The sequence below is a fragment of the Bactrocera oleae genome, chromosome 2, assembly GCF_042242935.1.
Source record: "Bactrocera oleae isolate idBacOlea1 chromosome 2, idBacOlea1, whole genome shotgun sequence".
In the NCBI taxonomy this organism is placed as follows: Eukaryota; Metazoa; Arthropoda; class Insecta; order Diptera; family Tephritidae; genus Bactrocera; species Bactrocera oleae.
Genome location: NC_091536.1, coordinates 94,952,750 through 94,971,079, shown reverse-complemented (window position 1 = coordinate 94,971,079; position 18,330 = coordinate 94,952,750). Strand labels below are relative to the sequence as shown.

Genomic DNA, 18,330 nt, shown 5'->3' with positions numbered 1-18,330 from the left:
GAAATTTAAGCACGAACATTTTGTCTGTTCGTATGTAGACTCGTTGGACTTTCGAGATGTGAAAGCAAAAGCGTTTTTCTGTCTGTTTGTCTGATCAAGTTAGACAAACATTGTCGTTATGCTGTGGTATGCATTTCTTTCTATATTACAAGCTGTTGTTGTTGTTGTTATTGTTTTTTTTTTGTGCTTACATGTTCTCCCATTCTCGTGCTTAACAATTATTCTCTTTGTACCTAAGCGTGTGTGTGTGGCTGTGCGCGCACTTACTTTCTTGGTTGGCCACAACTTTCACAGCAGCAACGTCACTTAACCGGCTGGCTGGCCGCCCGATTTGACCATTCTTCTTGCCGTCTTCTTTACTGTCTTTAATTTAATGATTCTTTTTTTTTCGGAATTTCTGCTTTTAACAGCATTTCTTGTTCCGTTCAACTCTTTTTTTTTATATTTTGATTTCAGCTTCTGCTCTCTTCTTTTTGTTTGCCTCCTTTTTCCCAATCTCAAAGCAAATTTACAACGATCGGCGTAGCGCCGAAATGCTTTCGTTTTTCCACTGGAGTTTTGCTACTACACCTTTTTCAAACTTTACGGTTATTTGTTGGTGTGTATGTATGCATATACATATGTATGTGCGTGATATGAAATGTTCTCTTTCGGAGCATTAAGGAGGATGTACCAGTATCATATCACCTGTCAGTTGCAACGTGGTCTAATTGAAAGTGGGTGGGTGGAGAAAACGAAATGTTAATCGCAATGAGCGAACGGTGAATAATATCCGCCTTTGATTATTTGTAAAGAAAGCATTATATTAAATAAAATAAAAATTAAATAATTGTAGAAAAAGTAAGCGGAAAATCAAAAATATTTCGTTTTGAATTCTAAAATCGAAAGGGTGCTTTAAGCGGTGTTGCGTCAAGCATCTTTCGAATCTAAAATAAAATATATGTTAAAAATAAACTTAAAAAAAAATAAAGATTAATTGAATAATGTTGAAATGAATTATAAATGTTTTATGCTATAAAAATACTTACCTTTACTATACTATACTTATTACAGAACACATTATCTATTACAATAATCTTTTACAATGAATTAACGAAACTGTTGAAATATGTATACTTATACTTACCCCTTTTCTACTTGTAATACATACTTACCACTAGTTTAAGCCGTTAGGTTAAGGTTTAGGCTAAATTATAATATAATTAAATAAAGAATCCTATTGTAATAAAACCACACTCGCGAACGCACGTCTTTTAACTTAACCGGAGATTTTCCTTTCGTTTAGGCACAGGCAATTGGCACTTTTTAATTAAGTTGCGCATCCCAACATTTTATTTCATCTCAAAAAGGCTTGAGATTTTTCAAGCGGTATAATTGTAATCTGAAATAAAAAGTTAAGAAATCTGGTCTTTTTATATCGATTCGTTTTTTTCGCATAGAAAAACTGACTTCAACCCTCAATCGGTACCAGTTTTATAATACGAGTATATATATTTTTTGCAGAAATATCCTTAGTAGTTTGCCATTATCTTTCGAGGATCTGCTGTCATTAATTAACATAACAACTATGTCTTAGATATTAGTCGAAAACTGCAATGGAATATAAATTTTTGTGGTCTGTGTATGTGTATCTCTAACAACTACACTACGATGTCGGATAGACCTTTAACCTAATTTTAATAATTCATCTTAAACCACTTTCTGTTACCAAATATCGGAAAGCTATTGTTTTTAAAAAATCTCTCCGGAAAGTAATTAGAACCGTCTCAAAGCGAAAAAAAAATCTGGAACTAAACAACAAACTCGCCATAAACGACATTTTAAATGTTATGGCATGTATTCCTCAAACGAAATGCATCTGTCTCGGAACGACGAATTCAATCATAGAACCTTTGAGCCACCGTGGTCAATCGCAATATATTTGAATCTATGGCATTATAACCGCCTCCCCAATACATAAAACCTTGACGAAAGTAGTGCAAGATATCCAAACTTTAGAAAGAAAGAAGTTTTAGTGATATATCTATTTAAGTGTGAGAGGCGGTGCAAATAGCGGTCAGAAAGATGCTATCTTAGTTCACAATGATATGGAAATCCTTGGAGAGGTCCCATTTATCAATACTAATGTAAAATATTAGTTTTCCTAAATTTTTAATGTGAAAAAAACACGTTGGACTTATATCAAAAGATATCTTTAAAAATGTCACAAAAGGGATGCTATCTAACGAAACACAAACATAAGTTATTGCACCCTAGATTAAGATTATTGTCATTTGTCGACGTTACGGTATTTAACCCGTCTGGACTTTGTATATAAAACGTAAAACGGTTGTAGTTTTAATAGGCGGCAACAGATTTGTGAATAGTTGTTTAACCTAAAAGTATGCTATTGTTAAAAGTTTTCTCGTCACAGCTTTATGAAATGAACTAGGAAATTTTTGCTTAAAATTCTTTATAAAAAATTGAGAAATTCATAGTATTTCCAAAATATCTTCAAAAATTAAATACTAAAATATATTTGTTAGATACTACAAAACTGCTCAAAAAATATTATAATTTACAAACGCTCGAAAATTTCCATACACTGCCAAATATTTTCTTAACATTTCTAACAACAAGTCTTTGCTTTATTACAAATAATTCGAGCTGGCAGTGAATGTTTTTAATTATAATTCAAATAAAAAAGCGGTGTCATCCTTTGCACGCAGAGTTGGGGTTAAAATATTTAACATTTTCGTACCATTGACTATATGTGGCGACTTTATTGAATTCCAAGTTGTCAGGCAGCGAGACAACGAGTGCCATCACGTCGAAGTGACAACGAAAATAAACGCCGATGCATAAGTACACATATATATAAGAACTTATATATATATAATTAAATGTAAATAAGAGTGTATTTTGTTGGAGGTAACTCAACTGTTGATCACAAATTTGTTTAGGCAAAGTGGAGTATACTATTAAAATAATCAATGTACTTCTTCAAAATAATTAAATATGCATGCGCTTTGGATAAATCACTGGCGGTAGCACAAAGTGCCTATTGCTTTCACAAATATTTTTTTGTTAGTATTAACATGTGTAAATACTTTATTTGCGACTGTAATTCGATAGCAAATTTTTGGAGTTCAAAATTTGGGTTAAGAATACACATAAGAGAGAGGAAAACCCGCTGCAACAACAGCAACAAATAAATATAAATGATTTGGTTTTCTTTATTGTTAAACTGTATAACTCTTGTTGATTTATTTTTCATATAAAATATTGTGAATATTAATTGTGCTAATATATTCAAAGTATATATGGTATATAATATTTTAACTAACTTAAATTTTTGTGCACATTTATAATTTAATTTGAAACTTTCAATTGCGCTTCTATCGATGTTTTTCACAAAACCACTTGCTATGCACATGCTACTAACCTATTCTTCATATTTATATGAAAAATATTTAAATATTATAATATTTATTTAAAAATGAATCTTAAGCTTAAATATGTAGCCAAAAATAAAATAATATTTTGGAATCAGGTTTTTAAGGCTCTCTGTGCTTGGTATTGCATAGTTTTACAAAACAAACTTAAAATATATTATTTATACATATTTATGTTTTTGATTTTTTATTTTGCATAAGATGCAAGTAATGTACATATATGTATATGTCACAATTAATTACTTTTATTTATAAAGTGGCATATTTGCTTTAGTTTTTAAATAAGAACAAATATATATAAATATATAATTTATGTAACATTTTATTTAACAACTTACTGACCTTCGCAGCATAATTGAATATAATTACATAACAAATATTTATCTTGAACGAATATTTTAAATACATATACATATAATAAAATTTTTATATATAATTGCATAGATTTTTATATATGAACATATGTGTATATGTATATAGTTTGCAAACTACATTTTTAACACACCGTAATTTTGTTGATTACTAGAAATTGACCAAACTAAAATAAGAGCAGTTGTGTTTATAAATACAAAAAGTAAGTTTAAAAGTATAATATTTACTAACAAACACATTTGTATGTGTTTATTGTATTTGAGTAAAAAATAAAAATAAATTAGTTATTTAATTCTGATTAACCTTATAGGGTTCCCCAAGGTTTTTTTTTTTGTTTTGATGTTACAAACATCCTGGCAAACTAAATATACCCTCTTCAGGGTATAATGGTGTCTTAAATAAGTACACTGGTATGAAATGTAAGCAACAGAATTTAAAACAAGTTATGTTGACAGTAAATAATTGACAATTTACGAAAATAAAAGGTTTCCTTTTAACATTCTTTCTTTTAAAATCCTATTATATTTTTGTAAGATAACGTAACATGTAATACACATTTTTTTTAAAGAAGCATATTTTGGTTATATCAATAAATATTTAAAAGTGGTCTAAAAAAAGGAATTTGAACTAAACGCTCGACAAATTTATCAGTTTTATGATCTTCATAAAGTCAGACAGCTCACTATCTGATCTGTATACAACTTTCTAAACAACAGACCTTCGTTGCACACATACTTTTTCCAAGCGACTATTCTAAAAACTACTCACTTATATAAATATACTTGTATTGTTGATTTTGATCTCAAAACAAATAATAAACCAACTCTTGTATTAATATCATAATGTTACCAACATTATATTCAAAGTCTTATCAAAGCGCAACACTCGTTTAACTCGTTTAAAGATAACCACCGAGAAAGATAAGAACTTATGGAAGAAGAATAAACAGCGGCAAGTATACATACATGGTTGAAGGCAAAGCTCATAAGCTAAATAATGAAAATTTGTGCATAAAATTGATATTTAAACAAAAATTTTTCAACGTTAAGCATTGCTTTTTTACAAAAGTTATAAATTTATTGCAAAAAAAAGTGATATTAAATATAGCATATCTCTTCATTTAATCGAATACTCGGCTTATGCAAACGCTAAATAAATCAGCTCCAGCTTAACGCTTGACATAACGCGAAAAAACATTTCTAAATAATAAAATGTATATTTGCTGAAATTTTATTGATTAGATACGCATCCAATACTCCAAATTTTGTTTAGTAATTTGTTAGCATTCGAATGCCTGTTACTATACGAAACTCTATTATTATTCTATTAGTGGAAGGTATTACCATTTATTAAAATTGTCGTCAAAGCCCTGATATAAATATTGATACTTTACAAAATTTTAAAAAATTTAAAAAATGTTCGAAAAATAGTTTTTATTATAAAAAATGATTTCTGTAAAAAAATTTGCAAATTTGTTGTTTTATATTAAGTTAAGTATACATACATGGTTGAAGGCAAAGCTCATAAGCTAAATAATGAAAATTTGTGCATAAAATTGATATTTAAACAAAAATTTTTCAACGTTAAGCATTGCTTTTTTACAAAAGTTATAAATTTATTGCAAAAAAAAGTGATATTAAATATAGCATATCTCTTCATTTAATCGAATACTCGGCTTATGCAAACGCTAAATAAATCAGCTCCAGCTTAACGCTTGACATAACGCGAAAAAACATTTCTAAATAATAAAATGTATATTTGCTGAAATTTTATTGATTAGATACGCATCCAATACTCCAAATTTTGTTTAGTAATTTGTTAGCATTCGAATGCCTGTTACTATACGAAACTCTATTATTATTCTATTAGTGGAAGGTATTACCATTTATTAAAATTGTCGTCAAAGCCCTGATATAAATATTGATACTTTACAAAATTTTAAAAAATTTAAAAAATGTTCGAAAAATAGTTTTTATTATAAAAAATGATTTCTGTAAAAAAATTTGCAAATTTGTTGTTTTATATTTTATATTTATAATATCTTGAACCCATGAACTAAGATTTATCTAATTTCGTAATTTTTATTTTAAATGATTTTGAAAATATACTTTGTGGTTTTGAAATATATCTATACTGTATACACAAATGCGCATTTTATGATAATATATACAAAAATAAATTTCATTAACCTGAAATTTTTATTAGTAAAAAGTTGTTATTATGATTTCAAATTTTTTCAATACAATTTTTTTTAGAAATTCTACCAAATCTTTCTTACAATGCCATATTCGACGTTAAGCTTATCGCTTAAGAGAAGAGTTAAAAGAGAATAGAAGTGGCGTATTGACAGTATTCTATATGATAAATAGCTTAAATTCAAAGTGCTGGTTTTTGTAAAACAACATTCTATACCAAAATTTTTAGAATTTCCAATTCCACTAAAATTTTTAACATAACCAATTTGTTTAAAATGTAAAACGCTTTAAATCTCTATATAAATTTTGAAAATGAACATAAGTTCTTCTTATATTACACATTATATGAAATTATGAATGTAGAATTATTTCTCAGAGAGAAAATTATTGCTGAAAATTATAAAAATATTTATAACAGGTATTAAGCTATGTATATGTGTACGTATATATTTATAATACAATTATATGTTTGTTCCTATATATCAGATAGCACATAAAAGAATAAAAAAAGAAAACAAAATTATGATTGTATAAGGGTAAAGCAATATTTTTATTGTTTTTTTAAATATAAACAAATAATAAAAAGTAATAAAATAAAAAATACATCAAACAACATGAAATAAGGAGCTTTTTAATTAAAAATCAAAACTTTTTGAAAGAAAAAATTCAAAAATAAATTTACATATAATATATTGAGAGCTAGATCTAGTAACATTTTCACTGCTTTCAAAGAAAAAAATATATAAATAATAAAAAAGAAATAAGTAAAAAAGGGGTGAAATTAAATATTGAAGAAAGCTATGAAAATTAAAAAATATTATATGCATATATATGTATAAAACATTTTTTAACTGCTATACCTTTTTAGATAAAACAAATAAAATAACTTATTTAAAAAAAATTTAATTAACAAAATAGTTCTAAATAAAAATTTTGATTTAATGTCAGTTTCAACTGCTTTAATAATTCATTTGTAAAAAAAATTGCTTTTGGAAAGTGTAAAATTATAGCTAATAAATTATATTAGATTATAGCATAATATACAATATTTTGGTTTCAACATTTAAGTGTTTCCGTAGCAGATATACACATGTATGTACCATATATATGAATTGTTGCACAACAAAAATTATTGTGCTAAAAATTTTCACAGTGTGCACTTAGTATAAATAAATTGTTACTATGAATTTAAATTGATAAGTAAATATTTACATTGATTTCTAACGTAGCATGAGCAAAATTCTTCAAGGCGCTAAAACACTTAAATTACCCACTTACATGCAAATAAATAGTTTACTAGATATTTGTTTTGAAAAGTTGTAGCGTCGACACATTTGCAGATATGGTTTTCCAGAAATTTCGGATCGTCGCTGTTGAGGACCACGCAATGCCTGATTACGTGTAACATACACCTGTTGAAAACGCGCAACCGCTCTACATTTCATCAGCCACAACCGCATCGTTGGCGCCCCACCAACGCATTACATCACTATACATAGTCCAAAAAGAGACGCTGCTGCCGCGTTCTACTACGTTTTAATCCATACCTCGTCTGCTTGCATTGACCCCGCTGCCTTAACTACTTAACACTTTACTTGCATAAGCCACGTTTCGTATCCTTGCGCATGCTCACCCAACACCCAGCCAATAACCCCTTCAGTCGCTGCACACTTACGCTCAGTTGCGCCGATCGCTGGCGCGCGTTGTCGCATGTCGGGACTTCTCCTTCTCGCGCAGATCCTTAATGGCACCCACTGTGCCGAACATCACTTTCGCTGTTAGTTGTGTGGTCTTGCCAGATATGGCTGACTTGCTGCCGCTACCCGAAAGGCTGCTGCTCGTCTCACGATCCAGACTGGAGCTGCCGTTGGCGTAGGCGCTTGTGTAGGACACGTAGTTGTTGTTGAGATCGCGTCCGCAACTGCATTGATGTGACATGTTTATGATTTTTTTGTAACTAACTCTGTTATTTTGAAAGCAGAAGTTGTGTCTGACGTTGAGCGCACTCCTAGACGTATACGCAACGGAAAATTGGCAGGAAGTTGAGCGACAATTGGCAGGATCAGAAATGCGCGCGTTAATTCCTTGCTCGTTTTCTTTTTGTTTGTGTTGTAATCGTGCGATATTCTTCGTATGTGTTCTTCTGCGTCTCTACTCACTGTTTTTGTGCACACTCACTGCTATATTTTTCTTTAGCACATTTCACAAATCAAATAAACACTGATATTACTTGTGCTCGCCTGTTACTCACTGCAATGTCGTGAATATTTTAAAAAGTTATTTTTAAATATACTGTTTTGTTTTCGAATTTTATCTACTTCAGCATATGTGTACTGTTTTCAAAAAGTTGTTTCTTTCCTCTAATCGTCGCTCATATCAGTTGTCATCCGTTGCCGTTGGCGGAGCAAACCGTTGCAGTGAAATTTTTACGCGTTACTGAACTGCACCACCGTGTTGCGTTTATTTAGAGAAATTCTCTGAACGCGCGCGGTTGCCGCGCCGCTAACTTCGTGCGATCAGTTGTGCTGCTTCAAAAATCGCGTCGCGTCGCACCGACCAGCGAAGCGTCAGAAAAAGTGAAGAAAAAAAGCGAAAAGGTGCTCAACGCAATGTGCGCAAAACAAACAACAAACGGTTAAGAGCAATACGCGCACAGCAAATGTGAAGCGAAAACTCGAAACGATAACGATAGCGCGCCGCCAAGCAATGCTTCTCGTCTGTATGCTCTATGCCGTCCAAAACAGCGAAGAAAATGAAAAACTTTCGTTTCTTTACGCGTTCACTACGGCTGCCTTAAAGCTTCGCCACCAAACGTACGAAGAGGTGCTTGTACATATGTATATTAATGCTCAAATGTTCGTATGTGTGTGTATGGTGTGCCAAGGCGAAGAGCGCTCTTAAAGTACACACATATATTATATATATGATATGCGCGGTGGGCGTTTGTCGATCGCTCGTTCGTTTGTTTTTGGTTCGCACTGCTCACTGATCAGTCGATCGTCATGCCACTCGTCTGTTCAAGCAGTCGCAGCGCGTGTTTGACGTCACTTCTTAATGATTTTTTCGTGTTAAAAATACGGCGTTACGCTAACACTTTCACGGACTCACCAAATAGAACTAATTTCCGAAAAAGATCTTTAATTTCGTTCAAATGCTCTATAATATTCGGCTAACGTATGACTGTCTGAGCGTTTGAGTGGCGCGCTGGACTCATTAGTACTTATTGGACGCGCTGCCGCAACACTCTCTGCGCAAGCAGGCTCTCGAGAGCAATGAGTAAGTTTGCATACTGAAGCTCACAGTGTTTAAAAATAGTATTGGTACTCGAGTGGATAGTAATATGAAAATTAAAAGAATAATAAAAATTTTAAGCATTACATGGCACCCTTCCCGCTGACAGTTTTCTCTGGGTCAATATTTCATGCAGGATTTGATCCATGTAGTCTTTTGATATGCCTAATGTTTTGGACGCTCACGAACGAAGGAATTACCGTGTACAGCATCCAATCGCTCTTTAATTTCGCTGCTCAATTTTCCTTCCCACCATCGACTACCAACCGTTATTGTCCTTTTTTAATTTTTCTAAACTTCGAGCGCATGCCTGCTTCTGGAGGCGGTTAAATCAACACGGTGAGCCCGATTCTGCTGAATTTTGTACAAAGCTATTCTTATGGATTCGCCTTGTACAGTGCAAAACTGATAGAAATAGGAATTCAATTTGAAATTAAAGAAGAAAAATTGACAGTTGTAGCATGAATATGACACCGTTTGTGACTGCGAAATCTATCATTCCTGATGCAAGCAAACTGTTCGCATACTTTTCCAACTCTCTGTACAGTTTACACTCGTACGTATAGCATTGCTCGCCAACGCCAGCGCACGTCGAAAGCTCACTCAGTTGAAAGCGTACATATGAAAGAGCGCACGCGACTGCAGCAGGTTGATCGTGCCTGCCTGACGAGAGTTAGAAAAATTTATTTTCCATTGCATCTTCACTTTTCTCGGGCATAACAGATGAGAGGAAGTACACATGTGTGTGTATGAGTGGAAACACTCTCACACATAGCTTTTGCCGCTCTACACAAGCAAATAAAATACAGAAAAGTTCACGTTTAATTTCATGCAGTCGACGAAGAAATATGCATTCGCTTGCATCATGACACTCTCGCTACAATGAGCAAATAATAATTATAAAAATGCGATTGTGTGAGTGATCAATAAAAATATATTTTATATATATGCACATGCATGTATATGTGTAAATGTTGTTGTACAATGTAATATATATATAGTTGTAAATATATGCATATGGATCACTGCGTCGATATGCAGATAACAATGACACATTGTCAGTCAGCGGCTTAATTATGAAGACAATCTTCTCGACGCCCGTTCAAGCAAACAGGTTGCCCCACAAGCAATGCATATACCGTAATGCCGCATGTTAAATAGGAAAATATACAAATATTGTTTTGTTGTAATTAAATTGTGTAATCGCCAGACGAAATTGCGGCTTTCTTATAAAACAAAAACCCAATTAAAAACATTGGCTTTTAGTTCCTAGACAAATATTAAAGTGCTGGCATGCCACCAAATGGCGAGTATGTGTGCATTGTGTACATGCATAGTATCATATCGCAAACATTCGTTAAGCATTAATTGCCTAAGCTTTGCTTCATACATTTGACTATACATGCATTTATATAAAAAATATACACATACATAAATATATAAAAAGTCGGATAGCAATTATTATCAAGCATACAAGCATACATACACACATATTTACATTCATATATGGAATGTGCACACTTTTGCCGCATTGCGCCGGCGTAACTGCCTCCATCGACACCTTAAACAGGTGTAGCGGCTGGCCAAGTCGTTGGCATTCAACAAGTTTCATTCACCTTTGCTAATCGATATATTGGTAATATGAAATTCAAATGGAAATATGCAAAATTATTTAAACAAAATAAAAAAGGAGAAAATATCAAATACTCGCACGTTAAAGCAATATTGATAAAAGCGCTGCAACGCAGACTGCGGTTAGGTTATAGCTGTAATTCCATTTACAACTTAAATACTCGTATAGAAGCAGGTTTACCCCTAAACGCGTGAGAAATTTAACAACGTGTACGCATATTTTATGATTCCCGAAAAGCTTTTTAAGCTCTATTTTTATTACATTAACAGCTTTGAAAGTTGCATGGAAGACTCAGTATAGAAATTATGTCTGCAAACAGTGCTGAGCATCTGTAAGCACAGGAGGATTGTCAAAACACGCCTTTCTATATTTTATTTCCTCCCAAAACTTTCAAGCCTCACAAAAGCTCAATGATATGATCGACAATACGCAGGGATAAATAGTTAGAATATCAAATACAACAAAAGCGCGGAAATAAAACGCCACAATTAAGAGATCGCAAACGGTTTGCGTTTCGTGCCAATGGGCAGCAAATCGCCTCTATAACTAAATCTGAAATCTTCGAGTAAGGTAGAGAGTTACACTTTTTCTTGTTCAAATATAATTAGCTAAACACGCTAACAGGTATAAATACCTATCGGTTTTGATGTAAAAAAGTTAGTTTTTGTGCGAGTTGTCATGCTGAATATACATAATATAAGATATATGACCTGGAATTTTGTTGGAGTCTATAAAATTTTTGTTGGATACAAATAATGGAAAAATAGGGGCCTACATGTACCTCATGACCATTACCTAAATCCGTCGAAGCTACATTGCGTTTAGAATAGGTGAGCTTTATATGGCGGAGCTCAGTTAATTAACTAAGAATGATATATGTACTTATGTCATTATTTTCAAGTTCGATGTCCCAAGCAAAGAATCGTACTGCCTCTTAGTTCATATATGTGAATTTTTCGCTCAATTTTATGACAAAAAAATCTTGAAAGTGATCTACATGAAAGCTATGAATTAAGTTTTTAATGACGAGATTCTCACTAATAGCTAAGAACTTATCAAAGCTCCTCTTTATTTAAGCCTTAATGTATATATGTATATATTATATACATATGTAAGTAGGTATTTCTTTCGAACGTTGCTTGAAGCTGATTTTGAAAGTAATTAACTTTCAGAAAAATGCTTGAAGTATTTATGGCTTATCTTGGCCACAACCGAACGTTTAATTTTACCTATCAGTAAAGGTTATCCTCAGCTTTTAGCATATCTCATGATTGCTTGAAATTCCTTATACAACAAAAAACAGACGCATCTATGTTTTTATACTCTCGCAACCTGTTGCTACAGAGTATAATAGTTTTGTTCACCTAACGGTTGTTTGTATCACCTAAAACTAATCGAGTTAGATATAGGGTTATATATATATAAATGATCAGGATGAAGAGACGAGTTGAAATCCGGGTGACTGTCTGTCCGTCCGTCCGTCTGTCCGTCCGTCTGTCCGTCTGTCCGTCCGTCCGTGCAAGCTCTAACTTGAGTAAAAATTGAGATATCTTTATGAAACTTGGTAGACATGTTTCATGGTACCGTGAGACGGTTGGTATTGCAGATGGGCGTAATCGGACCACAGCCACGCCCACAAAACGCCATTAATCAAAAACAAATAACTTGCCATAACTAAGCTCCGCAATAAGATACAAGACTGTTATTTGGTACACAGGATCACATTAGGGAGGGGCATCTGCAGTTAAAATTTTTTTTAAAAAAGTGGGCGTGGTCCCGCCTCTAATAGGTTTAATGTGCATATCTCCTAAACCGCTAATGCTATAATAACAAAATTCACTGGAAGCAAATATTTTTAGCACTTCTATTGATGGTGTGAAAATAGTTGAAATCGGGTGGCAACTCCGCCCACTCCCCATATAACGGTACTGTTAAAAACTACTAAAAGCGCGATAAATCAAGCACTAAACACGCCAGAGTCATTAAATTTTATCTCTGGGATGGTATGAGATGACTTTATAGGAACCGCGTTCAAAATTAGACAGTGGGCGTGGCACAGCCCACTTTTAGGTGAAAACCCATATCTTGAGATCTGCTTAACCGATTTCAACCAAATTCGGTGCATAACGTTCTTTTCATGTTTCTATGTCACAGTGCAAAAATGGGCGAAATCGGACTACAACCACGCCTACTTTCCATATAACACCATTTTAAATTCCATCTGATTATTTCACTTTCCACTATGCAAATCAGGCAACAATAATTATATCGGGGTAAAACTTTGCGTGAATAATACGTTTAATGTATGCCACCTTGTGACCAAAAATTGTCTAAATCGAACCAAAACTGATCAAGCCCCTAAATACTAAATATATGGACCCCAGTGCCTATAGTTGACCTTCTACCGAAAATATCAGCCAATCCACAAAGAAATCTCAGACGAGTATACCATTTGACTTTGCGAGAGTATAAAATGTTCGGTTACATCCGAACTTAGCCCTTCCTTACTTGTTTTGTATAGATTTGTAATCAGAATTTGCCGTTGCGTTTCTTTTGGATCTCACTTGCTACGTGCCATCAGGAAACTTGTATTCTAAAATAATTTTCCTTGCAATGTAAGAAAATGTTTGCACCAAAGCAGTATATTCAGGCAATTTTTAAAGGATTATGCTCGATTTTAATAGTAAGTGAAGACTACGACCAACTAATTTATTTGCCAACTGTATTACGATATAAATCTAAATACCCTGAATAGGGTATATGAAATTATTATTAAAAATTCATAATTCTTTAACGTAAATTAAAATATATTAATAGATAAATAAATGATGCATAAATTCCTTATGACTGGGTATTCTACAATGCACAAATACATATACTACATGCACACACACACCTAAGCACACTCGCTTATAAATACAGTTAATCGCTGCAATCAAGAGCAGAATAACTACGAAATGCGCTAAAAAGAAAAAAAAATGCAACAAAAAGTATATAGTGAAATAAAAATATATATCAGCATAGTGCTTATTAAAAAATATGTGGAGCAAAATTAAAATTACTAAAATATTTATGACTTCAAAATCATATGTCTACACGCACACACATACAAGCGATTTTAATGCCGCTAATCCAAATATGTACTTTCTTTTTTACAATTTTTGTATGCTTTTTAATTTTTTCTTTGCTCTTTGGGTGCTAATTCTGGTTCTAATTTATTCACACGCCCAAATTTGCTGAGGGCCGCAAATAGGTGCACTCACGCGACTACATATGTATGTACATACATACACAGATCTGCATGCATGAATACAAAAAACAACCGAGAACTTTGAGTTAATAAATTCAAGCATAGAAACTGTGTCAGTGGGTTTTATTTCCTTTTTTATGTTTCACTAGTATATTCTTGTTGCTGCGTCGATCTTCCCTTTCAACGAATGCGAAGGGAAAGCAAAAGCACAAACGTAATATACACATGATAAATAATATCAATATATGTGTACATACAGATGTATGTATATACAAACACTTGAATGAAGTAAACGCCAAAGTGCAGAGAAAGGTATTGTAGAGGTGCGGAAGAAGAGGCTGAAGGGAGCAACGGTGAAATTTATGGTCAAATTCTCTGCTATCGCCAACAGCAAGCAATAAAATAAAACACTGCTTGTAAATGTGATATTTTAGTTGTATATTTTTATATACACCGCAAATAGAAGAACCCTATAGGAAATTTTTCTTCAAGTAAATTTTAAACACTAGGTAGCGCTGTAACACGGTAAATTTTTTTTAAATACTTTGTAAAAAATTTAAAAATTAAAAGAGTTTGCTTAGCGAACAATATTTTAAAGCTCACAGCTATCGCCACATAAAGAAGCGACACATTTTTTGATTTCTGTCGTTATTGTAGCAACAGAGCAATCTAAAAACATGTTTGTAAGTTCTTTTTATCCACGTTTTATGATATAAACAACATTCAAATCTATATAAAGTTACGTACTAAGGAAAAAGGATCTTTTGATTTTGATCGGTTAGCTTAAATGGCAGCATATTTAGTATATAAGTGGTTAGATCTGAGCAATTTGTTCGTAGATACCTTGGACCATAATCCCTGCCAAATTTCATGAAGATATTTTTTCAAATAAAAAATGTTCCATACAAGGACTTTATTTCGATCGATCAGTTTGTATGGTAGCTATATCCTATATCTTATGGTGATCTGACTTCGGCGATTCCGAGCAATGAGCAGCTTCTTGGACAGCAAAGAGCTTGTGTTATGTATGTTAACTTGGCTAAATTAAGGGACCACTTTAAGTGAAGCATTACATCAAAAATCTCGAAAAACGCCAGGGAACCGTCAGTATACCAGGTCAGTTAAATAAGTTTTTTCGGTCTGATTCTTATGTAATATCGGAGTTTAAAATATTTGGTTTCACCCATTTATGTTCATACTATTATTAATAACATTCTCTTTTTCAATAAACAAAAATAGAATTTCCTTTTGGGGCATTTTAGCTTGCAACCAGTCGAAGAACCATTTTTATATGCTCACAAATACACACACACACACACGCATTTCACAATGCCTAAAGAACTACTGTATTCCCCGCTACAAAGCATATCACCACAGCTTAACCACCAAGCCAGATCGCTATGCAATTAGCATAACGGTATGTTATATGAGAATGGTCTCGCTTTCAATCAAGTGGCAGTAAGATCACTTTCATTCACCACATTCACCTAATCGTCCAACATAAACATTTTCGTTGAACTTCAAGTTTTCTCTTTTCTTCTTGCAGACGAGTGAGTATTTATAATACCCAATAAAAAAGATCAAATACATATACACATATATTATATTACAGTAAATGTCAATACTTATACACAAACATACATATGTATATGTAAATACGTACCTACTTTTGTTATAACCAAAACAAAAATCGGAGTACATCTGGTGTACAGAGAAACTAGTTTATTTTAGATTAGTAGTAGACCAATTTAATTTTTTTTTTGTATCTAAAGTATTAAGCTCTCTTTTTTAAAAAAAAAAGCATGGTATAAAAAAATAATTGATCTTGATTATTTTAAAATTGAATCTCATTAATTGCCTATGTTTTTAGCGGTTTTCAAAATGTTAGATTTAAAAAGTTTTCGTAGGAGAGTTATATCATTTAAATTGACTTAGAAATATTATATACAAAATCTTTAGACATAAATATACCACTTGTTTCTGGTAGGATAATATGACTTATGTTGTCACTAAATCTGACTAAGGTGAGCACATCTTATTTTTAAAAGAGCTTGTACCCTTATTTTCGGTTCATCCGATTTGCTTTATGTTATTTGAAATACCAGCGTAGTACCTATGAACCAATCAATTCGTATGCCACTTTTCATTTCAAACTTTTTTTTTTATTCAACCACCACACTTGTTCAAAAATAGTCCCAAAAGTGGTTGTAAAGGAACTAGTGATGATTTGTGCTGCCACAATGTCTTCTATTACAAACATTTTCACACCTACACACAAAAACACTTGTAACGTTTGTATAATTTAGCCTGATTGTGTTGACCCATATTTACTGTCGCCCATTTACGAGTAAACAGCGACCGCAGCACTACTACATACTCAAATAACTATATATGGATGGAGGCGCAGTGGGCGAAGCGTTCGGCCGACCATTAATTTGTTGATCTTGTTCAAGAACAACTTTTGAAAAACACACACACTCTTTCTCCTCTCCTCTATTTCTCTTAAGCGCTCTCTCGCGTTATTGCTTGTATTCTTAATCTCTCGCTTCGGACCCAAAGTTTTTTATTTCATTCGTTTTCTTTTACATCGCATGTGACACATATATAATCGTTCTGTAACTCTCTAATGTGTTTTGATAAAAGTTAGCAAGATTGTAAATGTAGAATCGCATTGCTTGGATCTGCGAGTGGGCAGTGAATATGAGACTTATTTTCACACATTGACAACCTGTTGCCACTCAATTTTCCACATGACTTTTGAGTGGAAAATGAAGCTCAAGCTTTTAAGTGTAAGCTCACAAATAAAGAAAGTGAAGATGAAGTGAGAACGGAGCGTACGAAAAGCACATTGTGATGAAAGGAAAAATTTTAGACACGAAAATTTGTAGGTTAAAATTTTTTAATTAAATAAGGCATTCCAAAATAAATGTTGCTTGAATTTAAAAGTAGTCAGTTCGGTTTATTTTGAATTCAATTATTCACAATTTCTAGTAAAAAGAAATTCATTATTCAAATAGATTACTTTAGCAGTCTCGAGTTGTACAAATGGTAAATGGTGTTAGAAAAACAAGATTTCCTACTAATAAAATCTTAAAATAGTTTTGTTATTGCTTGAATCAGCAATGTTTGAACACGTGTCAAAGATGGACATCAACAAAGAGAAAATACGCCATACATTAAAGTATATGACAGTTAGGATCTGTCATCAAGTGATTACTACCTGTTCTTGCCGATGACAAAATGTTTTTCTCCCCCCAAGAAAACCTTGTGGAATTTTACCTTCAAAGTGCTAACAAGTTATCAAATAAAACTGGACATAATCAATCTAAATCAGATCATTCTAGCTATGCCAAATAAAGCTTTCAATCTAGTACAAAAATCTAAACACTTAGGAATTGAAGCAATTCATCCATTTCCACACGGTCAACTTATACGAAGTTTATTCATGACATAAGTACATTCGCTTGTTTGTCATTATCCGCCGAGTTTTAGTAAGTTTTTAATGCTAGTCGAAAGCTAGGATCGAAGATAAGTCCTGATTATCGATGGCAAGTTACGATAACCGAAGTACTTCTTTCTATCCCTTATATCCAAGAAAAATAACTGCCTGTTGTGGTTTTTATGTCGTAGCTATTAGTCTCGACCTTTTTAATCCTGAAGATGGAGCTAACGTTACCGAAATCATGACCACTACAGACAAATCATTTGTGTCTTTATGGCTTCCTATATCAATATTAGCCTTCAAAGCACTAAATAGGTCCATCAGGATGATTCAACAAGCCATACTGTGGATTAAACTGTCACCTTACACACTTTTTTCGACCGAATAATATCAAGAGGAAATGTACCTTCCAACTCGCCACCTTTGTCATTGCAATAGGATATGCTTATATGCCAGTTATGACAAACATGTCGGTTATTAGTAAGATGAAACCATCTACACTGTTAAGTAGTGCGAATGGGACATTGACTTCATTAAGCTCAGTTGCAATGGTCATATGGCGAAAATTCTTTATTGTAAGACCAAAATTGCAAACCGGTAAAGTCAAAGTATTATTTATATCATTCATTAGTCCGGATTTTATTTGAAATATAACTTATATACTCTTAAAAACACCCTTTATTTATAATTCTCACACTCTCATATTGTGTTAT

At 32.7% G+C, this 18,330-nt stretch overlaps 2 protein-coding genes across 2 annotated transcripts in view; one reads left to right on the top strand and one right to left on the bottom strand.

Annotated features, from left to right (window-relative positions):
* Nucleotides 1-3,197: 3,197 nt before the first annotated feature.
* On the bottom strand, nt 3,198-9,095 carry LOC106618951 (uncharacterized). Its single transcript, XM_036357136.2, has one exon. The coding sequence runs from the start codon at nt 7,937-7,939 to the stop codon at nt 7,679-7,681; it is 261 nt and encodes an 86-aa protein (XP_036213029.1). The 5' UTR covers nt 7,940-9,095; the 3' UTR covers nt 3,198-7,678.
* Nucleotides 9,096-9,141: 46 nt separating this feature from the next.
* AstA (allatostatin A) overlaps nt 9,142-18,330 on the top strand; it is a 42,437-nt gene continuing 33,248 nt past the window's right edge. Inside the window, exon 1 of the mRNA XM_070106063.1 lies at nt 9,142-9,277. The gene's annotated coding sequence lies outside the window, so the exon portion shown is untranslated. The remainder of the gene's footprint in view (nt 9,278-18,330) is intronic.